The following is a 26611-nucleotide window of genomic DNA, read 5'->3' as shown; positions in this document are numbered from 1 at the left end:
ACTCCTCAGGCTGACGTGCGTGTTTGTGTGTCTTACCCACACACTTCTCTGCCATTTCTGGTTGCCTGGACACCAGTGTAAAAGGCTGGCACAGGTTTCCCAAACCCATTTGGTGAACTCGCAGCAGAGGGGAAAGACACATATATATATACACACACACACACACACACACACACACTGCTTAGCAACGTTTACACTAACATATGGACTGTGGGCGAGCTGCAGAGGGGGAGCAGGTACTAGGGCCATTACAGTCCCAGCAGGGTTTGTTTGTGTGTGTATGTGTTTGGTATGTTATACACTGTGTTCCTGTTAGATTTTAGAGCAGGTTATGGAGCTCTAATGGTAGGAAAAGGAGAGAGTGGATGAGGGTTTAATGATCTGTTGGAGCTCAGGTTCAAGCCAACATCAATATGGAAGGGACTTTTCGGAAAGGTGTGTGTGTGTTTGTCTCTTTCTATGTGTGTGAGCAAACAGAAGCATTTTTGAGCTTGCGTCTATGCAAATGTTTGTGTGTTTGAATATGTGTGTGAATATAGACTGAGTGCACATAACATTAAGAACACCTGCTCTTTCCATGACATAGACTGACCAGGTGAATCCAGGTGAAAGCTATGATCCCTTATTGATATCAATTCTTAAATCCACTTCAATCAGTATAAATTAAGGGTAGGAGACAGGTTAAAGAAGGATTTTCAAGGCTTGAGATAGTTTAGACATGCCATTTAGAGGGTGAATGGGCAATACAAAACGTTTAAGTGCCTTTGAACAGGGTATGGTAGCAGGTGCCAGGCGCACCGTTTTGAGTGTGTCAAGAACTGCAACACTGCTGGGTTTTTCACGCTCAACAGTTTCCCTTGTGTATCAAGAATGATCCACCACCAAAAGGACATCCAGCCAACTTGAAACAACTGTGGGGGGCATTGGAGTCAACATGGGCCAGGATCACTGTGGAACGCCTTCGACACTTTGTACAGTCCATGCCCTGACAAATTGAGGGTGTTCTGAGGGAAAAAGGGGGTGCAAATGTTTTGTACACTCAGTGTATGTGTGTGCCCATGCAAAATGTGTGTGTGTGTGTGCATGCGTGTGTGTGTGTGTGCACTATACACACTCCCAGTGAGTCTTTGGGTATAACTCAGTCATCTCCACTGAGTGTAATTACTTTGATACTTGCCAAGTCAGAGAGACAATTTACATTTGCCTCATAATGATTTTCATTTTCTCATAGATTCCAAACTGCAAAGTACCTCCCCTCACACAAAAAAACACTGTTTTTCACATGTGGAATCACATGTATGTCTGTATGTATGTATGTATGTATGCATGTATGCATGTATGCATGCATGCATGCATGCATGCAGTGGTGCCCCGACATTCAGGGCAGGTGCCTTTTTTGTAGTTGCCTGTTTTGCATGTTATTTTGGCATTAATGCGTGTCACATATCAGTTTGTAAACAACGTAATAAAGTTAATAAAGCCACATACAAACATGGTCTCTTTTTGAGTAAGGCAGCTCCAAAATGCAGGTGTTTCAGCCTAGCTCAGTGCTTTCTGTGGTGGGACAGACAGCAGAAAATACGGCGCATAGGGGTTGGTAATCTAGTTGCCCCGTGATTGGCTCAGTGTTCTGTCACTCATCGGGACACTACGTCACCGCAAAATCTATGGGGAGAGCTCGAACATTCAAGCCCCTTGGGTGCTGCCATAGAGTTACATTAGAAGTGCCCATCCAAGAAGGATCAAGGTCATTGGTCACAGATAAAATGACGTCAAATCACGTTATATCTACCGTAGCTTTGATTGGACTGATCATGTCAACATCATACTTTCAAAATCTTAGCTAACAAGCTAGAATAGCAGTCATCATTATGAATCAAGTGGACAGTCTACTGGCAAATCCTTTCAATCCTTGTCATATGAAGAGAAATTATAGATAAAACATGTCTGTGCTCATCGGCAATTGGACTTAAACATTACACAACAAGTTGGAAATCGATAATTCAACAAGAGTGGTTTGGAAGGAATCAGTGGCTAACTGCAAGCATTGCAAGCAATCACTAGCCTGCTATTCAGTGGAGAGGGTGTGTGGTCCAAGTCTGGGTTTAAGGGTCTATTTTCCAAGGTTAAAAGGATAAAAATTCAACACAATGGGCTAGGAAAGGTTGAATACATTGGCCATGCTGTCAATCCAGCATGACTTCTGCCTCGTTCAAAACAACTGGAAAATTGGAACTGGGACATCTCAGACTTCAGTGAGTTCAAGACAACTGGGAACTCGGGAAAAAACGAGGTCCTGCTGGTAAAAAAAACAAACATTTTGAACGGTCATCCAACTCGGAATTCCATGTCGGAACTTGGGGCTCTTTCTAGAGTTCCCAGTTGTCTTGAAAGCACCATAAATCAGAATGCCAGACTTTGATGACAAAGTTTGATGACCAAACTTGCCCACTAGAAGGACCGCCACGCCACCTTCCTGTTCATGTGAGCACAGCACAACAAGGTGAGTCCATGTATTGTATGTTGTGTAGTAAGCTGTTAGTAGCCCATGTGCCTACTGTTCTGACTTGGTGGTGCACATGTAGCCTATAGCCTGTTTTAGAGAAATGTAATCATTGTAAACATTTTTGGTCAGTTTGCCCCATCAAGATTTACATGCTAAAATCACTGCTGTATGTATGTGATTACTGAAGAGTAACACACAACCATTGAATATACTCCCTTCCTCTCCCAAGTTCTCCTACCAAAGAGACAGACTGTATATGGTTGTCTACTGCAGTCATTGTAAATTGTGTGTGTGCTGTTTCCACCGTGATTGGAGGATCTCACTTCCTTATTAAACAAAGAAGGTGTTTGTTTACACATATGTGTTAGTGTCATATCACTAATCTTGCAAGTACACAAGGTCTACTAAGAGGAGGTTTTCATCATCTCATTTATCCCTTCAATAAGTGATTGCATGTTATTGGTTCTTCTAAATCAAGCCTTGTGAAATGCACAGTATGATATGTACTGTACATAATGTCACCTCCCTCAGACCAGATGCATGGTGGGAACTGAGAGAGAGTGTGAGAGAGAGAGAGAGAAATGAAAATAAGAGAAAAGCAATAAAATTGATTTTTAGAGAGACCCTTAGAAAAAACAACATGAACAAGTAACGTGAAGATTGTCACATAAAAAAGAAAAAATCAAATTTAATATTTTCATGAGTCAGACACACGGTTACATTTTTCACATGTTTATCCCTAATGTGAAAAATAATTTCCCCACATGTGACTTTTTTCACCACTTCCAGCTACATCTGGTCTCCCATCCAGGGACTGACCAGGACCGACCCTGTTTAGCTTCAGAGGCAAAACAGAAATTGCTAGTTATTTTAGTGTGCATTATTAAGAATTTTGTTTTCGACATTAAGATGCAGTAATATTATCCTATTATGTATCTGTGTAGACCGGTGGAGGCTGCTGAGGGCAACAACGTTGATTCTGATGAGAACAGTGTAAGTTCTATTTGAAGAGGGTGGGTTATATTGTGACCAGTCCTAGTTCCATTTAAAACAATGTATGTACACTACCGTTCAAAAGTTTGGGGTCACTTAGAAATGTCCTTGTTTTTGAAAGAAAAGCACATTGTTTGTCTTTTAAAATAACATCAAATTGATCAGAAATACAGTATGGACATTGTTAATGTTGTAAATGACTATTAGCTGGAAACGGCAGATTTTTTATGGAATATCTACATAGGCGTACAGAGGCCCATTATCAGCAACCATCACTCTTGTGTTCCAATGGCACATTGTGTTAGCTAATCCAAGTTTGTCATTTTAAAAGGCTAATTTATCATTAGAAAACCCTTTTACAAGTATGTTAGCACAGCTGAAAACGGTTTTGCTTTTTAAAGAAGCAATAAAACTGGCCTTCTTTAGACTCGTTGAGTATCTGGAGCATCAGCATTTGTGGGTTTGATTACAGGCTTTCTTCTGAAACTCGTCAGTCTACTCTTGTTCTGAGAAATGAAGGCTATTCCATGCGAGAAATTGCCAAGAAACTGAAGGCCAGAGTCCCGGAGTCGCCTCTTCACTATTGATGTTGAGACTGGTGTTTTGAGGGGACTATTTAATGAAGCTGCCAGTTTAGGACTTGTGAGGCGTCTGTTTCTTAAACTAGACACTGCAATGTACTTGTCTTCTTGCTCAGTTGTGCACCGGGGCCTCCCACTCCTCTTTCTATTCTGGTTAGAGGCAGTTTGCACTGTTCTGTGAAGGGAGTAGGACACGGCGTTGTACAAGATCTTCAGTTTCTTGGCAATTTCTCACATGAAATAGCCTTAATTTCTTAGAACAAGAATAGACTGATGAGTTTCAGAAGAAAGGTCTTTGTTTCTGGCCATTTTGAGCCTGTAATCGAACCCACAACTGCTGATGCTCCAGATACTCAACTAGTCTAAAGAAGGCCAGTTTTATTGCTTCTTTAATCAGGACAACAGTTTTCAGCTCTGCTAACATAATTGCAAAAGGGTTTTCTAATGATCAATTAGCCTTTTAAAATGATAAACTTGGATTAGCTAACACAACTTGCCATTGGAATACAGGAGTTGATGGCTGCTGAGGGGAGGACGGCTCATAATAATGTCAAATGGAATGGCATCAAACACATGGAAGCCATATGTTTGATGTATTTGATACCATTGTTCTGATTCAGCTGCAGCCATTACCATGAGCCCATCCTCCCCAATTAAGGTGCCACCAACCTCCTGTGGTTGTAGATATGTGCAAAGCAGGTGACTGACAATCGTAGTGATGGGGGTTTTAACAGGTTTGGTGCCATTACTGCTACGGCCAGGTGAGGGTGCTGTTGTCCACTGAGGTGCAATACCGTACACGCTATCTGTCGGTGGTCATCATATCCTGGGGGGGAAGGGTGTCCTAGTACACACACACACACACACACACACACACACACACACACACACACACACACACACACACACACACACACACACACACACAGGCTTGGTTGACTATAATCAAAGATACACACTCAGTCTATCTCTCTCTCTCTTTCTCTCTCTCTCTCTCTCGTACATACACCACGAATAAAACAGATGTTCCTCCAACCTTGCTATAGTTACCTACCCCATACCTACAGTACCATCTTCCTGCACCCTCTTCCTCTGGGCCTGGGATCTAAATAGGCCTAAACTGCATGAGCCAGCAGGAGAGGTCAGGAGAGGTCAGGTTACACCATTATTAATAACTCTCCTCTCCTGTTTCACTTTGTAAACTAATATCTGACATGCTCTCTCCCTCTTTAGCGCTCCTTCTTTCTCACATTTCCGCTTTATCATCCCAGCTCTAGTGTGTAAATACCTCTCTCTCTCTCGCTCTCTCTCTCTCCAAGCCCCCTAAATATATATACACTCACTAATATAGTGTTACATGCAGACATGCACGCAACACTAGCCAACATATGTCACAGTCGGCCAAAGCTAAAAAAATGACAACGTTAGGCTTTCTCTCTCTATAAACGAATATCTGACATGCTCTCTCTCTCTTTTTAGCTCTCCCTTTTTCTCACTGTCTCTCACTCTGGCTTCAGCTCTCTCTCTCAATTCAATTCAATTCAAGGGGCTTTACTGGCATGGGAAACATGTTAACATTGCCAAAGCAGGTGAAGTAGATAATATACATTACACTTCACAGAAGTTCCATTACAAATGTCATTATGTATATATACAGTGTTGTAACGAAGTGCAAATGGTTAAAGTACAAAAGGGAAAATAAATAAACAAAAATATGGGCTGTATTTACAACGGTGTTTGTTCTTCACTGGTTGCCCTTTTCTTGTGACAATAGGTCACAAATCTTGCTGCTGTGATGTCACACTGTGGTATTTCACCCAATAGATATGGGAGTTTATCAAAATCGGGTTTGTTTTTGAATTCTTTGTGGATCTGTGTAATCTGAGGGAAATATGTGTCTCTAATATGGTCATACATTTGGCAAGAGGTTAGGAAGTGCAGCTCAGTTTCCACCTCATTTTGTGGGTGGTGTGCACATAGCCTGTCTTCTCTTGAGAGCCAGGTCTGCCTACAGCGGCCTTTCTCAATAGCAAGGCTATGCTCACTGAGTCTGTACATAGTCAAAGCTTTCCTTAAGTTTGGGTCAGTCACAGTGGTCAGGTATTCTGCCACTGTGTACTCTCTGTTTAGGGCCAAATAGCATTCTAGTTTGCTCAGTTTTTTTGTTAATTCTTTCCAATGTGTCAAGTAATTATCTTTTTGTCTCATGATTTGGTTGGGTCTAATTGTGTTGCTGTCCTGGGGCTCTGTGGGGTGTGTTTGTGTTTGTGAACAGACCCCCAGGACCAGCTTGCTTAGGGGACTCTTCTCCAGGTTAATCTCTCTGTAGGTGATGGCTTTGTTATGGAAGGTTTGGGAATCACTTCCTTTTAGGTGGTTGTAGAATTTAACGGCTCTTTTCTGGATTTTGATCTCTGTCTCTCTCTCTCTGGCTCTTTTAGTACCTTTATTCACTGACAGGTCTGCCAGGTTTTTGCAAATGTAATAACAATAGTCGCAAAATGGCCATTAAAATATTTATCTTGTAGTCCATCATGGGATATTGGGTTATTGATATTCTTAAAATTGTTCATAGGGGATATCACCATAACTATAAATATATGCCCTGTACTCTGTTCTATAGAATTGGTGCCCTGTCTGTCTGTCTGTCTGTCTGTCTGTCTGTCTGTCTGTCTGTCTGTCTGTCTGTCTGTCTGTCTGTCTGTCTGTCTGTCTGTCTGTCTGTCTGTCTGTCTGTCTGTCTGTCTGTCTGTCTGTCTGTCTGTCTGTCTGTCTGTCTGTCTGTCTGTCTGTCTGTCTGTCTGTCTGTCTGTCTGTCTGTCTGCCTGCCTGCCTGTCTGCCTGTCTGCCCGTCCGCCCGCCCGCCCGCCTGCCCGCTGACAAGGTAAAAATCTGTCATTCTGCCCCTGCTGTCATTGTAAATAAGAATTTGTTCTTAACTGTCTTGCCTAGTTAAATAAAGGTAAAACAAATAATAAATACGCATGTTGATGATTATATGACGCTCTCAATATGTCTCTCTCTCTCCACAGTATAGCTCATCAACCCTCAGAATTCCATGGTGGCCATCTTGTAAATGCTCACACCTTCGGTGTCAGTATTTTTAGGCATGGTCAGGGACCTCTACAAAACTTAATATGGGAATGGAATCCTCCCTCTCTCACTCCCTCTCTCTGTCACCCATACCTTCTCCCCTCCCTGACGCTAGGTATGTCTCTTTCTCTTCTCCCTCCCTCTTTCCGTAGCCATGGCATCCAACAGGTGGCCCTAAGATAGCCCCTCCCACGTTCCCACCCATTTGCTATTTTCTAACCCCCCCAAACCCCTCGTCATTAAGACCCCCCCTTCTACTTTCTCTCCCTACTTTTTCAGAGGTCAACTCGCCCTGGGTCTTCAGCCTGCTTCTCTCTCCCTCCAACTCACTCTCGTTGTTATATATCCCCCCCTCACCCCCCTGGCCAGTAGCGTCTGAGCCCACGTGCCATTTTTTTAAAAGGGGGGATTCAACACTCCGACCTGCTCTTCTCTGGCCGGCGTCGAAACGAAGTGGACCTTGTTCCTAGGTGTAGTGTTTTGTGTATTTTAGGAACAACGTAAAACATATATATATTTATATATATATCTTTTTTTTTACAAAACATTAAACAATTCATCCATTGGCGTCCGAGTCGTGGGAGACTTGAGTGTCGCGAACCAACAATAACCTGGAACCATGAAGTGGGGTTGGGTGTTTCTGGGGGCCCTGCTCTCCTTGGGGACCCTGTCCTGGGGGGAGAAGGGTCTGGAGATCCCTGAGTATGATGGGAAAGACCGCGTCCATGATCTCAACACTAAGAATTACAAATCTGTGATGAAGAAGTACGATGTGATGGTGATCTACTACCATGCACATGTGGAGAACAACAAAAACGCCCAGAAAACTTTTGAGATGGAGGAACTCGCCCTGGAGGTAGGTCCTAAAGGGAATGAATGGAGGGATGGAGGGTGGGTGGATTGAGACGATGAGTGAGGTAGGGAGGGAACAGTTAAGAGTCTTTGAGATGGAGCTGGCCCTCAAGGTGTGTCCCAAGGAGCATGAACGATCGGAGGGATGAGGGGAATAAGGGTTGTAGAGGCAAAGAGTGGATTGAGGGATGCGAGGATGAGGGAGATGGAGGGCATGACCCTGTAGGTGGGTGTTGGGACAGCATGACGAAGCGGAGGGATGAGGGGGAAAAGGGAATGGAGGCATGAAGGGTTGAGGGTGGAGGAATGAGGGAGATGCAGGAGATGGTCCTGGAGTTCGGTCCTAGTGAGGATGAACCTCGAGGTGCAGAGAAGAAGGTGAAGGGTGGGAGAGTGGATGTAAGGAAGCCGAGGAATGAGAGAATGGAGGGAGGGGCAACAATGAGGAAGAGACACACAGCATCAGTGGAGATGTAGGTACATCACAGGAAGCCAGCATCATCAAGTCAGAAGAAATGGAGGGAAGAGAGGATGAGAGAGAGGGGAGACAAGATGGCAGGGGAGAAGACTAAATGCTGAGAGATGCTGAAAAAAACACCTTAATAGCTGTGTCGATCAGTCTTTACCAAGTCTATTGTCTATCCCAAGTCAGTCTAACCTGGTTAGACTTAGCCAGGATATGGAGTGCTCCAAATGAGTGGGTCTCGGTCACGTCATGTTATTGGTTGTTGTTAACAGAGTTGAAGCTGGTCTGGTCTGCAGTCCTAAATACTTTTGCTTTGGGCTTCTCTAGGTTATTTGGTCCTGATTGATGGTGTCCAAGCGGCTTGTGTGTGTATGCAAGTATAGTATGCGGCCACAGTCGACGAATGGCCAAACTGTTGAATCGGTAATGGGTTGGAAATAGACTATGACATCATAACAACAACCGATATGTTCTTCTGCACACTGCCCTCCCTGCAAGCGCACAGCAGACCAGGCTAAACCGGGGGCTGTATGCATCAGTCCTCTCAGAGTTGGAGTGCTGATCTAGGGTCAGTTTTTTAGATCCTAATCAATTACATGGACACGAGGGACCTGGGGCTGTATGTATCAATCGTCAGAGTAGGATTGCTGATCTAGGATCAGGAACCCCCCCCCCCCATCCATTTAATCTTATTAATTGTAATGAAAAGGAAAATACTCATACTCTGAGACTGACAGTGTCTTCTTCCAGGTCTAGAGTAGGGCTATCTGTAAGCCACGACTGTAAATAGCTCTGGACAGGGGTAGCGTGGTTAGAAAGAAGCCCTCTAGGGAGAGAGAGAGCATGGGGCCATATCTCATAGCTCTAACTGTAGGGTGGCAGGTAGCCTAGTGGTCAGAGCGTTGGGCCAGTAACCGAAAGGTTGGTGGCTCAAATCCTGCCCCTGAACAAGGCAGTTAACCTACTGTTCTTAGGCTGTCATTGTAAACAAGAATTTGTTCTTAACTGACTTGCCTAGTTTAAAAAATGAACTGCTCTCTATGTACCATAACACCCAATGCTTGGTCTCAGGTCAGTGTCTTAAATCATTGTTTATGTACCTATCACGCTTTGGATATGATCGATGGACTGGGTGAATATGCCTGAGTTGAGCAGGGTGCGCGTGTGAGGAGTTGTTGAGTAGCTAGACCCCTATTTTCATACCGCTGACTCCTAGCCAATCGGTAACTAGCTCTCAGGGGTCTAAAACACATACTGAAAATAGCAGGTCATTACTACCAAATGGGATTCATTCATTGTTAAATGATGGACCCAATAAACATGCAATACAAAAATATGTTATTGGTTTTATTGCAGCGAAGACCCTAAAGTCTCAAGATATTGATCAGAGGAATGGTCTAGCATGGTGGTTTAGGTGGTGTGACATGCTCCGACGCATTTCACAGCTGGGAACATTTCATATGTTTTCTCTTCGTCTGTGTGATGTCCTGTAATGCTATTGGACAGATGAGTAGCGTAAGATGTGTAATCTAATGTCCTCTATCTAGCTCTAACTGTGTTGATCAGACTTCTGAAACTGCTGTCTCCTCATGGATATCCCAAAACCATAAAGAGGCTCAGCATGGATTGATTTAACCGTTAGCTACAAATTGCAGCAGTCTAGCCACATGACGTCATTTTTGTTGATGCTTGTTTCTTTCTTTAGATTGAGCATTGTGGTTGAGGTTGTGACAGTGTCTGGATTCAAAAGCAGTGTTTATGTGAAAAGCTTATTGAATTGGTAGTCTAGAGGTTAACTGTTAAGACTGCTGAGTGAGAGAGAGAGAGAGAGAGAATGCAGACACACCAATAACACTGACAGTTAAGACAAGTAGTGTGACTCTCCATGTGTACGAGATCGCGAATATGTCCTCTTGTGTCCATAGCAAATAGGACTCCTGGTTTTACTGCCGCCCGAGACTGAATCCTCCTCGTCTAAGCGGGGCTGTGGCAACACGTTGCTCTGCTGTCGCGGACGACACCTTCAGCATCTTCTTCTCAGAGAGATCAAAGGTCAAAACGCTAGCGAGAGTCATCCCGGTCTGTCTCCCCTCTAACCCTGCTGGAGTCAGGTTATAGTGTATCTCTCTGGGTTGAAAAACAAGACCACTGAGAGGAAGATGCTACATCTAAATGTGGTTGGGCGTATCGGTTTTTGGGTTTATGTGATGTTGAGGAGTATATGATGTTGCTTGAGGATTATTTGGGTGTGGGAGAGTATCAGTGTTCATGCCTGTGCAGTTTGTGTTCATGAGGTGTGATTATAACAATCCTGATTGAGAAATGCTGAGAGCGAGAGAGAGTTCTTTGTTCTCAATGAAAGTACCAAGCCTACTATAAATGGGTCCAGATTGCAGCTGTTTGGTCACTATGGAGATGCGTCTTAATTTGAGTCAGTCAGTGACTGTTGCAGTAGGCGTAACAACATTGACTCATGCTAGCTATAATTGCTTTACTGTGATAGGCTCAAACGCCAATGACTTAGGCTAGCAAAAGCTAGCATTGCTGCACTAGGCATAACGACAGTGACTCATGCTAGCTAGCATTGCTGCACCAGGCCTAACAACATCGACTCATGCTAGCTAACAATGACTCATGCTAGGAAAACTAGCATTGCTGCACCAGGCCTAACAACATCGACTCATGCTAGCTAACAATGACTCATGCTAGGAAAACTAGCATTGCTGCACCAGGCCTAACAACATAGACTCATGCTAGCTAACAATGACTCATGCTAGGAAAACTAGCATTGCTGCACTAGGCCTAACAACAGTGACTCATGCTAGCTAGCATTGCTCTACTTTACTAGGCTCGAACAACAATGACTAATGTAAGCTAAGCTAGCATTACTACCTTAAGTCATAGGGAACTGGTTGGCTCTATGGTGGATTCTATTGAGAATGTGTAGCATTGCTGCACTATGTGTAGTACTGGTGAGCTAGCATTTCTGCACTACATTATGCCTAGGGAAGTGGTTAGCTATGTGGTATTCTATAGAGAATATCTTTGTCAGTGACTCATGCTAGCTTAGCACACTACACTATGGTGGATTCTGTGTCGATTTAGGCTATGAGTAGCATCTACCAACTGGGCACAAACTTGAGTTTTATTGAACGTTTGGTTGAGTTGTCAGCTAACGTGAAAAAAAGAAATGCACCATGTCATTGAATTTAGGTTAAAAGTTGGGTAAAGAAAAGACAAAATGCCACGTTGAGTCAATGTCGTCACATTGATTTATTTGATTGAAATGACGTGGAAACAACATTGATTCAACCAGTTTTTACCCAGTGGTTAGGTTATGTGTAGCTGTACTTGAATTTGTAACATTCTACCCTGAAAATATCTATGTCTGCCTGTCAGGGTATTTTAATGTGCAATATGTCTACTGGGTATACACATCCAAATCTCACAGGATTCCATCAAAAGTTAAAGACGTAATATGCTGAGTCGTTGCTAAGTATCGCCCAAGGCACCTAAGCATAGTAAAGTACCTAAGTAGCCTACACCACGGTTTTGCACTGTACTTTCAGTTTCACTATGGGACTCTAAAGCCATTATGTTGACCAGACCTCAGGGTTATACCTAAGAAGAAGAACATGAAGAATGTTGGTACACCAGACATCAGATAACTCTGCAACACACTGTACAATGATTTTTCGGTCGTTGCCTGACTAACGCTCCTTGGACCTACATAGCTAATATTGGGCACCATTGCTCTACCACTGTTTGCAGGGTAGGGACTGGGAGCTAGGTCTATACCATGTATCTAAGGTAGGGAGACAGAGAGTGGTCGAGGTCTGGTCAGTAAAGGAATACTGTAACCCAAAGCCTGAGGAGTGCCTTGATTTATGCATCTAGGAATGTACTCTAAGCAGAAAGGTCAAGGGTCAACCTCATAGGCTGAATGGGATACTGGCTAAAGGGGGCAGCAGGACATCTGGTTCTTCATGTCATAGAAGGGGGACAGTGGGCAGTTAGGCCTTTATGGCTCAATGGCTTTGAAAAGAGGGGAATAGAGTGAACAAGAGATGCATCCACTGTAGTAGGGTCCACATGATACTGAAGTTTCCTTGGGTCAAATTAGGGTGTAGTTTTAAATCTTCTATGGGACAGGACTGACCTGGCCTAACATGAAGTGGGACACTAAGGGGCAGCGGGCAGCTATAGGTTTTATGGGTCTATGTCTTTGAAAAGATAAATGTACTTTATAGTTTGTATGAAAAGTAAATGGTACATGAGTTCACACATGATACTGTATTTAACTTTGTCTCTGGGTCAAACTGCGGTGTAGTTTTAACCCTCCTTTGGGACATGGATTGAGATATGGACTGAGATAGCCTGCAAACAGTGAGCTTACAGACCCTACCCTGTTAACAGTGTGCTCACAGTCCCTACCCTATAAACAGTGAGCTCACAGTCCCTACCCTGCAAACAGTGAGCTCACAGTCTCTACCCTGTAAACAGTGAGCTCACTGTCCCTACCCTGTAAACAGTGAGCTCACTGTCCCTACCCTGCAAACAGTGAGCTCACAGGCACTACTATGGAAACATTAAACTCACAGTAGCTACCCTGCAAACAGTAATCTCACAGCACCTACCCTGCAAAGAGTGAGCTCACAGTACCTACCCTGCAAACAGTGAGCTTCCAACCCTACCTGTAAACAATGAGCTCATAGTCCCTACTCTGCAAACATTAGTAGAGTATTGCGGCATCAACAGGCTGCAGTGAGTGCAGGCTTTTGCTCCAGCACAGCGCAAACATATTTAGTTCAACTAATTATTGTGTAGATCAGTTGCACTAGTTGAACTGCTTGTTCATTAGGCAGCAGCGGGAACAACAACAAGCTTCAGACTTTGATTACTGCAAGTTCTCACGAGAATAACGATGTTTTGCAAGCCTTACTGCTACTAACTAAGAAATGTAAAAAAGTTTTAGAACTGAGTACAACATTTGGGGATGATTAAAATGCTACAAAGGATGAAGTAGCCTATGGTTAAGTTGTGCAGTGTTCTTGTGTGTCATAGTTTGCATTTTTCTATAGTCTGTTCCTCGTTCTGAAATGTGATAATCAAACTATTCTTTCAGTCCAGCTCTCCATTTCCTGACTGTTACAGTCCATAAATGCCTTTCCTCTGATGACACTTTGGAATGAACAGATCAACAGCACAACGTGGACCAGGTCCAGATCATAATCTTAGTTAATGAGTGAATGAATTAGGAGCTCGTTGAAAGGATTTTCCAAAGCCTGGCGACTCTGTGCCAGTCAGCCAGCCAGCCAGCTAGAAGACCATAGCCTCTTTAACTCTGACCTTGACTGCAACAGACCCACTGGGCAGAAATTGCCGGAATCAATGTTGTTTCCATGTCATTTCAACAAAAATATATGTGTGATGACATTGAATCAATATGGAAAACTGAATGGATTTGCAAAAAGTCATAAACATAAAGGAATTTGATAACATAAAGGAATTCACGTTAGTTGACAACTCAACCAAATGTAAATCAAAACTAGACGTTGAAATGACGTCTGTGCCCAGTGGGCAGTGTCATCAGACATGAACTGAGGGGGAAACGCTAGGCTATATCCTGTAGAGTTTATTCTGGTTATGACAAACTCCTACCTGTCCTGCCCTAGTCTTCGAGGAGAGGAAGCTATTTAAGTTATTGAGACATATCCCAAGTTAGGAGGACACATTCCGTCATCATCTCACAGCTCCAATAGTTGGGGCATGATGCCACGGGGATTGAAGAATACACTCACACAGAGATTTCTTTCTTTTTCTCAGTGTGTGTGTGTGTGTGTGTGTTTGTGTGTGAGTGTGTGTTTGATTCACCCCCATGTGACAAGATGTGACAGGAGGAAAACAACTTTATGCATATCCTGTTATTTAGTATAAGCACAATCTAGAACTTCAACAACTACAGTTTCTCCTTGTGTGTTTGTGTGTGTGTGTGTGTGTGTGTGTGTGTGTGTGTGTGTGTGTGAGACAACTCTTACCCAATGTTGATTCTACTGCGTTTCCACACCTTTCTAGCACATTAATCATTTCCACACCTGGGTTCAAAAAACTATTCAAAATCAAAAACGTTGAGTGTTTGCGGGACTATTCTATTGGTTCCTCTGCGACAGGCAAGCTCAGTCATGCTCAGTCAAGTGCAGCTAAAGTAGTTGAAATGATTTCAAATAGTATTTGAACCCAGGTCTGGAAATTAGTAATATACAGGAGAGGTATGGGAATACATATTGACAAATATCCTATCTATGATGCTGTTACTGTACACCTTTCTGAGCAAGATGGACTCTGCACTAGAGGGATTTATTGCACATCAATCACTAGGATGACTATGCATTTGTGTGGGTATATGTAATGTATATAGCATATGATGTCAGAGACATTTGATATGATATGAAAATACTTTTGCATGATCAGAAGAGAGTCAGGCTGTGTCCAAAATATCTAGGATTAAGTAGGTACTGTACATGGCATAGGTTACTATGCCTGCGTTAACACAGGCTGCCCAGTTCTGATATTTTTTCTACTAATTGGTCTTTCGACCAATCACAACAGATCGTTTTACATCAGATCTTTTTTCAGAGCTGATCTGATTGGTCAAAAGACCAATTGATGATAAATTAACATCAGAATTGGGCTTCCTGTGTAAACGCAGCCTATGAGTCATAAAAAGATATGTGTGTTTACTCTAACTCTGAACACAGCCCTAACAGTAGATATGCAGTTTGTCAGTTTGTTGATGGTATGAACGTCTGTAGATCATCTATGGGGGACTATCTAAATAAAGTGTGACCTAAATAGGTTACATGGTATAGGAGGTTACTGTCAGTCATACAAAGATGTGTTTACAGTGCATTCGGAAAGTATTCAGAACCCTTCACTTTTTCCACATTTTGTTACGTTACAGACTTATTCTAAAACGTATTAAATAGTTTTTTTCCCCCTCATCAATCTACACATACTACCCCATAGTGACAAAGTGAAAACGGGTTTTAAGAAATCTTAGCAAATGTATTAAAAATAAAAAACTGAAATATCACATTTTCATAAGTATTCAGACCCTTTACTCAGTACTTTATTGAATGACCTTTGGCAGCGATTACAACCTCGAGTCTTCTTGGGTATGATGCTACAAGCCTGGCACACCTGTATTTGGGGTGTTTCTTCCATTCTTCTCTACAGATCCTCTTAGAAAAAAAAACTCCAAAAGGGTTCTTCGGCTGTCCCCACAGGATAACCCGTTTTGGTTCCAGATAGAACCCTCTAGGCTACACCCCAGGCCTAGCGATGTATTTGGTCATTACTACAGAAAACAACAGGATATTGGTGTCAGGCCCTTACGCATTCTCCATCTTCTTCCATCCCAGCAACAGTCTGTTTTCCCCAAACACTACAGCACACAGCAGTTTTCTAACCTATCAGATAATCAGACTCCTATCCCCAGATTCTGGCAAAAACACACGCACGCACGCACGCACACACACACACACACACACACTCACTGATTCTGCAGCGTTGGCTAGCTGCAGCCTGTAACAGACAGCTATGGGGGTTTGATACTGTACTTGTCAGCAAGTCCCCAAAGCCTTGCCAAAATAGTCCCTGTTGAAGCGGCCGGCCGGCTGCTCTCTCTCTGTCTATGTCGGGCTAAATTTACCCAACCCTCCATGACACTGACATTCAACCCTTTAATGCTTCCCTCAATCTAGCCTACCTAGTCTGTTTAGGCCCACGCCTTTAAGCTAGGAAGTTCTTCTGAGTGGTCTTGTATCAGAGATGATTTGGGTGCTGTCACTGTCTTTAGTTCTATCACATCCCCTTCTTGTTTTTCACTATTTCCTATGTGGGTTTGCACTGAATCTGCCCCCTTCTGGAGATTACAGTATGGTGCAGCTGATAGTTGTGACTACTAGGTTGCTGAGCTCTATAATTAACTTATGCTGTGTGCACTGGAATAGCTTTTCATTCTAGAATCATTCAGGAAATGTTTGGGCCTCAGCATTACTGAACATCATATGTAGATTCGGAGGTAGAATTCAGAAGAATGTGGGACATCAAAGCCTTGGAATCTCTTTAATGTCTAAAAGAGAATACATTTCTGTTATTGTGCTTCTATGCGGATCTGTTTATTGTGCTTCTATGCGGGTCTGTTTATTGTGCTCCTATTAGGTGGATGATCACTGTTAAAGTTCCTTTGAGGTGGATTTGACCTCGTTGAGGTTGTCGTTCCCAGATTTAGTCACAAGCGACAGGCAACGTGACACACTGTTGTTCCATTGTGTTTCTACTGGGAGGCTTAGAGAAGACGCATACACACACGTTGCTGTTGTGTTATAATAGTCTGTACTTCGTGTTGTGCCTAATGATTAATGAATGACCCTCCTCCCTCTCTGTAGGCGTACTGAAAGTTGGAATGTATTTTTATATCTTATTCATAGGAGAGGTAATGTTAGGGCCGGGAAAGCACATACACACACACACACACACACACACACACACACACACACACACACACACACACACATTGAAAGACGGGGGAGCAAAAAGCCTGGTTAAACTTTAAAATCTGAATTTAGATTTTTATTTTATTTCTTGCTTTGTAGATCGGAACTAGAGGGAGAGGCAAAAGTGGAAAAGTGTGGTTTTCACTTGCTGTTGTCATGGTTACTCCGAAGTATAAACATATATAAACACCTGTTTATTTGAGTATCATGTTGTAACATCTTGGGCCTAATATGTACACGATATTGAGCACATTTTTAGAGATATACAGTATACTACTGTACCATGGCTACTAATAGGAGCTGTAGTTATATAGTTAGTAGTATTGTATTGTCGGTTAAGGTCATGTGGTCAGAAAAATACTCCTAGTATTGTTGTGTGGTTTACTGTGTGTTATTGTGCATCTTAGGCCTGTGTTCTGCCTCTTAAATACAGGTAAAATAGCCAGAATGAGGTACTCCAGGAGAATAGACAGTGTTTGATAAAGCTTTGCCACAAGGCCTCTCTTTGATAGATCTATCCTGCTTGGCTAACCAACACCTGACGACTGCAGAGTAATGTGTGATGCGAGGAGGGTATTGGCTGGTTGGCTGGTTTGGTGTGTGTCACAGCTGCGATGGAGCTCATGTAGTGAGCATGAGTCACTCACCGATGGTGACAAACAGAGCTCATTAACACTCCTCCAGACGGTGTAGGGTGAAGCTGCCCCAGACGGTGATCTTGGGTCAGTTTTGTATTTTCCCCTCTAATGGTTCATCGTAGGAATGAGGGAGGGGAAGCTGACCTTAGATCTGTGCCTAGAGGAACCTTAACCCCGGAGCCCTCCAGCAGATACTGTAGTTGTGTTGGTGTTAAGTCTGATATGATTTAGAATGGATATCAGTTCATTTGATTCCCCCAGTGGAATTAAACTTAAACTGTGACTTAAAACTGACTTAAACTCTGATTCAAACTGTGTCTTAAAACTGACTTAAACTCTGATTCAAACTGTGACTTAAAACTGACTTAAACTCTGATTCAAACTGTGTCTTAAAACTGACTTAAACTCTGATTCAAACTGTGACTTAAAACTGACTTAAACTTTGATTCAAACTGTGACATAAAACTGACTTAAACAGATTCAAACTGTTACTTAAAACTGACTTAAACTTTGATTCAAACTGTGACAAAACTGCCACTCAAACTCTGACTTACTAAGTCTCACCCACGTGTTGCCTTTAAACAAAACTCTGCTGGCTGCTTTTTCTCAGCACGTTTAAATCTGTTGTTTGAATCTTTAATGCCCACCCAGTGCACTGTTATGTAACACGTCGCTGTAGGCTGTAGGGATGTGTTCAGCATCAAACATACTGTACACACACACACACACACACACACACACACACACACACACACACACACACACACACACACACACACACACACACACACACACACACACATACAACCACACATACAACCACACACACATACGCACACACACACACGCACACATACTCAGACACACACACACACACACACACTGATATTTTACAGCTACATCCATGACTTATTTACACTTTAGCTGGGAGTGGATGGGATAGAACTGGAAGGCCTTCTTATTCTGCATCCCTGGGCTCTTAGGAATGTCCTGGTGTGTCCAGCACATTGCTCATTTTGTGAACAGAAATTGTCACTAAAATATTCGTCAAAGACCTATTTTTCAGTGGCGAGACTACAACTGACTAAATAGACCCAGGAAAAACTATAACTAAACTTAAAAGATTTATCATTTCAGTTGACATAAACGAGACCAGACTAAATTATCTCTGTGACTAAAATCAGACTCCGCCTCCAATTATACACATTGCGCAGGCGACTTTCTTGTTTCAACGTAGCGAACCAGTCACCACCAGCCTTCTAGTTACCTACCTTTTGCCTGGTTAAGAAACACAAGCTGCTTTACAAAATTAAAAACAATAGCAGCATTAAGTTTTATAGTAAAACAACAGTCTACTTTACCAATACTTTGTGACACCATCTGGGGCCTCTCTCTCTCTCTCTCTCTCTCTCTCTCTCTCTCTCTCTCTCTCTCTCTCTCTCTCTCTCTCTCTCTCTCTCTCTCTCTCTCTCCTATGTAATGTGTAATATCTACTTAGACTGAATTAGGAATTGACATGGCCAGATAATTCCTATATAATATTATTGTTCTTAAATATATTTCTGCTGCTGGGAAGAGTATAGGATGTTATACAGAATAATATGTTGGTAGGACAAGGCTATGTATGTTTGTTCACGTGGAAGTCAGTGATTTATGTTTACTATGGGTTAATGAGGCAATACAAATGTGTTGTGACTAAAATCAAAGAGCATTTAGTTGACTAAATAACTAGACTAAATCATTATTTAAATGACAAAAATGTGACTAAGACTTTGTGATATTTTAGTCAAAATGACTAAGACTAGACTAAATCTAAAAAAAGACTGCCAAAATTGACACTGGTTTTAGCATCAAACACACACACACACACACACTCACACACACAAACAAACACACACACACACACACACACACACACACACACACACACACACACACACACACACACATCGTGAGCGAGTCACCACCTCCCCTGCTATGATTGGTTCCTGCTGGTGCTCTGTGACACATTCTGTTTTTGCATCACTTTAGTTTTTATCCTGTTCCAGAGAAGTTTGTTTCCTGGCTTGAAAATGGGGAGAAAATCTGTAAATTAACAAGGCAGTATTGCTATTGAGTTTCTTTACGGGGATTGAGTTGTGAACTCCTAACACTTATTCAGTGGCTATGGGTAGAAATGTGACTCTTCGGTGTCCTGGGGTCTCATACAGAACTCAAATCTCTCTGCATCAAAACTAAGTGGTTTAATCATAACATTGGTGCAAGGGAAAAAATGGCTTTTGACACAAATGAGAAGTCTTTTGTGTTCATAATTGTATCAGTTTGTGTTCTTCTTTCCTTCGGAACGGAGAGGTAGAAGGGATGGATGTAATAAGTATGCACACAGTCATAAACACACCCTCCTTCCTTGCCCTGCCCAATTACGTCAGGACAACCACAATATACTGGCGCTGTTAATACAAAAAAAACATGCTATAATAACATCATGGAGGCCGTCAGACGTCCCATGCTCCGCTCCACTCTGTGAGTGACTCACTCAAATCAGATGTGACGCATACACAGACGTGTTGTGACTCATCAAACAACGAGCAGCGTTCAGCTCCCAGATCAGTTTTACGTCACATCAAAGGTCAGCCACACAGCAAGGTTGAAGATAAACGATTCAGCTCCCAGATCAGGTTCAGCAAGGTTGAGGTGACCTGCTAGAACTACCACTTTACTGTAACAATGGAGCTATTTTAATTTATGGACATGACGTTAATGCGCGATTTACAAGAAACTAGGGATGTACTACCTCTTTGTTTTCCCTGTTTGCACTTAGACTGTCCTTCATTCACCCATAGAATATGAATGAGGATGCCTCTAAGCATTGAAACAGAGGCTGACATTTCTTCATCCCATTGATAGGATTGAGGGTTGGTTAATCTGCTCCAAGATCTTAGGAGGAATTGTACCCCATCATTCATCAACATTATCACATTGAGTGTGGGAAGTGCCCTCTACAAATGTATTATTACAATTATTACTGTTATTATTATTACTGTTATCATTATTATTGTCATTATTATCAATGTTATTATTATTCATGTTATTATTATTCACGTTATTGTCATTATTGCTGTTATTATTATCAATGATATTATTATTACTGATATTATTATTACTGTTATTATCATTATTACTGTTATTATTATTGCTGGTATTATTAGTACTGATATTATTATTACTGTTACTATCATTATTACTGTTATTATTATTATTAATGTTATTGTTATTACTGGTATTATCATTATTACTGTTATTATTATTGCTGTTATTATTAGTACTGATATTATTATTACTGTTACTATCATTATTACTGTTATTATTATTATTAATGTTATTGTTATTACTGGTATTATCATTATTACTGTTATTATTATTAATGTTATTGTTATTACTGGTATTTTCATTATTACTGTTATTATCATTACTAGTGTTATTATCATTATTACTGTTATTATTATTAATGTTATTGTTATTACTGTTATTATCATTATTACTGTTATTATCATTATTACTGTTATTATTATTAATGTTATTGTTATTACTGTTATTATCATTGCTAGTGTTATTATTACTGGTATTACATTTACTGGTATTATCATTATTACTGTTATTATTATTAATGTTATTGTTATTACTGGTATTATCATTATTACTGTTATTATCATTGCTAGTGTTATTATTACTGGTATTACATTTACTGGTATTATCATTATTACTGTTATTATTATTAATGTTATTGTTATTACTGGTATTATCATTATTACTGTTATTATCATTACTAGTGTTATTATTACTGGTATTACATTTACTGGTATTATCATTATTACTGTTATTATTATTGCTGTTATTATTAGTACTGATATTATTATTACTCTTACTATCATTATTACTGTTATTATTATTAATGTTATTGTTATTACTGGTATTATCATTATTACTGTTATTATTATTGCTGTTATTATTAGTACTGATATTATTATTACTGTTATTATCATTATTACTGTTATTATTATTAATGTTATTGTTATTACTGTTATTATTATTACTGTTATTATTATTAATGTTATTGTTATTACTGTTATTATCATTATTACTGTTATTATCATTACTAGTGTTATTATCATTATTACTGTTATTATTATTAATGTTATTGTTATTACTGGTATTATCATTATTACTGTTATTATTATTAATGTTATTGTTATTACTGTTATTATCATTATTACTGTTATTATCATTATTACTGTTATTATTATTAATGTTATTGTTATTACTGTTATTATCATTACTAGTGTTATTATTACTGGTATTACATTTACTGGTATTATCATTATTACTGTTATTATTATTAATGTTATTGTTATTACTGGTATTATCATTATTACTGTTATTATCATTACTAGTGTTATTATTACTGGTATTACATTTACTGGTATTATCATTATTACTGTGTCACGCCCTGACCATAGAGAGCCCTTGACTAGGGGGTGTTCTAGTATGTCTATTTCTATGTTGGTGCTAATGTGGTTCCCAATTAGAGGCAGCTGTTCATCGTTGCCCCTGATTGGGGATCATATTTAGGTAGCCATTTCCCCACCTGTGTGTTGTGGGATATTGTTTGTGTTTAGTCGCCTGTGTGCACGTCATCACTTCACGTTTCATTGTTTCTTTATTGTTTTGTTTGTTTCACGGAGATTAAAAATATGTGGAACTATACTCACGCTGTGCCTTGGTCCGCTCATTACGAAACTCATGACATACTGTTATTATCATTACTAGTATTATTATTACTGGTGTTACTTTTACTGGTATTATCATTATTACTGTTATTATTATCACTGTTATTATTATAAATGTTATCATTATTACTGTTATTATCATTATTACTGTTATTATTATTCATGTTATTATTATCATCGTCAGATCCAACCTTTTCTTTCCCGTTAGTCCACCACCACCTCTCCTCCAATAAGTCACACTTTCTCTTGGCACATACAGTACCAGAAGTGAGCGAGAGAAAGTTCCAAGTCACGTACGTGGGATCATATCGTACCTCCTTTGGTCTCACTATGGAGTTTTTTTTTATTAATTTGAGTCAGTCAGAGTGACTCATGCTAGCTGAGAGAGAGAGATAGACAGAGAGCGAGGGAGAGCGACAGACCGACAGACCGACAGACAGACAGGCAGACAGACAGAGAGAGAGAGCGAAAGAGAGAGAGAGAGAGAGAGAGAGAGAGAGAGAGAGAGAGAGAGCGATGGTCACAATGAATCAGACAGAAACTGCAAGTCAGAGAGAGACAGAAGTGACAGTGATTTCTCTGTGAGGAGATGATTGATAGTCTAACAGTGTTAGCCAGTGTATTAGGTATCCTTCTCTATCCATTCTCCTCCCCCTTCCTCTTTCCCTTCCTTCCCCGCTCCTAAATTAATAATCAAAGCTTCTCATCTGCTTCAGTCTCCCTCCTTCCCTCCCTTCTCCTCCCTCTTTCACTCCCTCCGCCCTTCACGTCTTCCCCGGTGTCTCTGCCCTAGTCATAGCTTCTCAGATGGGCTGCCCAGAAGGCCTTATATAGCTCTAGGACTGTCTTGCCCAGCTCCCCACCCTAACGCTAGTCCAGTTCAGTTCAGTCTCTCTTAGAAATACCTCTGCTCAGACTATTTTGACCCTGTGACAGAGGAGAAGGAGAAGTGGGAGGGGGCTGTGTTTTTTTTCTTTTTCTGTGGGGTAATGATGGTTCCATTCTCAAAAGCATAACACCGGCCGACAGATATTGGCTGAAAGACGTCATTGCGACCAGTTTTGCCCCACTCTGTAAAGTCTTGGCAAATGTGGTAAAGGTCTTACCACATTTAATTTAACATGTTAAACATTTTTATAATCAGTGGTCAATCAGAGATACAGGTGGAAATGATCAGAAATGGCTAGATATAAAGTTAGGAGATCAAATGGTCAACCTGTGTGAGGACAACTGGGCTGGCTAGTAGTTTACTATACAGTAGAACTGTTTGTCATAATGGATCATTTGTATGTTGCATAGTAAAATGTTTATTCAAATAGCGTCTCAGAGTAGGAGTGCTGCTTTTAGATCAGGTCCCTCCTGTCTTATTTCTTATTATCTAAAAGGCCAAACTGATTCTAAATCAGTACTCCTACTTTAAGACACTTTGTGGATAAGGGCCCCGAGCTATAGCCTTTGTGGTTCAAAGAGCATTTGTGCTTATTCTAAAGTCTGAACTCTGACCTCCATTGAAGTTAGATTGTTCTCTACTCTGCCTCTTGACCCGTCACCATCTCTGTGTTCTATGGAATGTCCTGTACAGTGGAAGTATTCTACATTCTATTCACCGTCCTGTGATGTCATGACTCTGTCCATATGTCTTAATATCCATATTCATGATACTAACATAATATGTTTTATGATGATGTAATGAAATCGGCAAGTAATCCCACTGGGCACACACTGGTTGAATCAACGTTGTTGCCATGGCATTTCAACAAAATTACGTTGAACCAACATGGAATAGATGTTAAATTGAAGTCTGTGCCCAGTGGGATATTAGTGATTAGTATATATTTACTATAAAGTAAAAGTAATAAAGTGACAACGCAGTCTACATGAATATGGATATTGGGACACATACACTGTGTTATGCTTCGTTCACTGTCCTTGGTTTACTGTCATTTGTTTACTGTCCCTTGTTTACTGTCCCTTGTTTACTGTCCTTTGTTTACTGTCATTTGTTTACTCAGTCTTGTAGTAGTTATGGCCGAAATGTAATCAAAGACGCATTGTCAACAACGCACCTTTCAAAGACAATTTCTCTGCGGATGTTGGCTCAAGCGTAAATGACCTTAAAAAGTCTAGAGCAGTGCTCTTGTCGTCAATGCGCCTTTGATTGAATCCCGGACTACACGTGAATGTCCTGTGCTAAAGCATAACTTCTCTCTACAGTTACTCACCAGTCCAGCTGCCCTGACGTTCCAGGTATGTCCAGGCCTTCGAACCAGCCCTCAACAAAGCTGCTGCCCTACAGCAAAACCCTCAGCAGCTTGCTCTATCGCAGCGTCCCAAATGGCACCATATTCCCTATGGGCTCTGTTCAAAAGTAGTGCACTGTACAGGGAATAGGGTGCTATTTGGGAAGCAGACTATTACTGCTTCTCTGTACTACAGCAGTGAAAGTAATGTGGCAAATAAAGGTCACCGAAATAACACAACAAACTGACAGTCTACAGCTGGTCTAACTCCTTTATCCTTTCATTCATTCATTCATTCATCCTTTCAACAATTTCATGCGAAACATAGATGCTGGCCCAAAGGAATTGCTTGGCACGAGAGCAGTACTTGTCACACTGGCTTTACTGTAAACCAGATTGAGCCACATAATGTTGGCCTTCTTGTTTTGGTGGCCATCTTGGTTTGGTGCTATCCGGGAATGGTCCGTGCTATCTGGGATCCTGGGGACTTCCCGACCCCATTTGAAGTTGACATTTAAAATGGTTAAGGTAAGGCTTAGGTAAGAGTTGTGGTCAGGGTTTAGGATAAGGACGTGCCAAGGATACCAGGTAGCACAGTCCAAACCAAAATGGATCTCAGGGCTGTTGTTATGGCTGAGGTGGAGTTGAGGCTTGGACCGAACCGTGACCTGGCTAGGGTGGATGTTGCCTAGCTTGACTGTGTGGGCTGGACATATCACTGGATATTCCTTGATGGATACTGCCTGCCTTTGAATGATACCCAATCTGCAGACATTTGTAATTAAGACATTTGTAATTATGTGATTCTTAGATATCAATTGGAGTACAATGTTTTCTCTACTGAAATTTTGTTCCATGTATTGCCATAGATTGGTGGCCTCTGGTGGTTAAAATGAGAATAAAGTATGTGTGTTTGTGTGTCTGTGGTGTGTGTTTGTGTTTGTGTGTGTCTTTGCAAGTAGGTGTTAGTGAGCGAGTGTATGTAAGTTTACTCTCACAAAGCGTGAGCCCTTCTCCTTTTCCACCGGGCCACTGCACCTGTCGTGACCACGTCTCTTCCTGTCGACACACTAGGACCATGCCCCCCCCCCCCTTCTTTCTCTGCCCTCTCATTTGCTGGGCTAACTATCCATCAATAGGTCCAGTTTCACACAGATTTAGAAAGTGCAAGGCAGCGCTCTAAGGCTTTTGCTTTTAAGGCCTTGAAAGAGGGAGGAAATGCCATGGTTGGGGGTGGGAGTGCTTACAGAGTATGTGGGAAATATATTTTCCATGCAGTCCATTGGAGTGCGATGTGGTCATATGTGTCTAGGACTGGAGTGCTGAGCACCTCATTCCTGGGGGACGGCACATCTATTAACATGGGGGGGGGGGGCATACACATATCTATTCCGTTCTAAGTCAACCCCCTGTCCCTGTAGGCAGTTGTGTAGATCTGAAATTATTGGATAGGTATAAGCAATATGTTGAAAATGTCACCTAGCCTATCAGAGGACAGTGTTGAGCTATAGCGATATTGCTGATACCTGTCAGATCCGTTCAAGGTTGTTCAAATAAGCAAGATCTAGAGATCCAAAAATGGAGCGTAAAAACAGACGTTGGGATGCTAGGGTCCATGTGCTCTGATACAGCTCCATCTCTTACACTCTTTCTTTCTTTCTTTCTTTCTTTCTTTCTTTCTTTCTTTCTTTCTTTATTCTCTTTATTCTCTTTATTCTCTGCAGCTTGCAGCCCAGGTTCTTGATGATATCGATGATGAAGACATTGGATTCGGTCTTGTGGATGAGAAGAAGGACCTCTCTGTCGCCAAGAAGCTGGGTAAAAGCTCACTCATCTCTTGACCCCCTTTTCATCATCGATTAAACCTCAGTCTTTCAGTCTCACTTCACATAGAATC

At 41.3% G+C, this 26611-nt stretch overlaps 1 protein-coding gene across 2 annotated transcripts in view; it reads left to right on the top strand.

The window, feature by feature from the left end:
- The first annotated feature begins 7469 nt into the window (after nt 1–7469).
- The window catches only part of LOC115194556 (calsequestrin-1), a 31711-nt gene continuing 12569 nt past the window's right edge, over nt 7470–26611 (top strand). The window contains exons 1-3 of one of the 2 annotated variants that reach the window (XM_029754344.1): nt 7470–8029; nt 24689–24721; nt 26439–26532. In XM_029754344.1, the coding sequence (XP_029610204.1) occupies nt 7793–8029; nt 24689–24721; nt 26439–26532 (364 nt within the window). In that variant the 5' untranslated portion in view covers nt 7470–7792. The remainder of the gene's footprint in view (nt 8030–24688; nt 24722–26438; nt 26533–26611) is intronic. The other variant, XM_029754345.1, reaches the window with a different exon arrangement.

The sequence above is a fragment of the Salmo trutta genome, chromosome 5, assembly GCF_901001165.1.
Source record: "Salmo trutta chromosome 5, fSalTru1.1, whole genome shotgun sequence".
Taxonomy (NCBI): Eukaryota; Metazoa; Chordata; class Actinopteri; order Salmoniformes; family Salmonidae; genus Salmo; species Salmo trutta.
The sequence above is the reverse complement of the archived record's forward strand: the minus strand, read 5'-3'. Positions and strand labels throughout refer to the sequence as shown.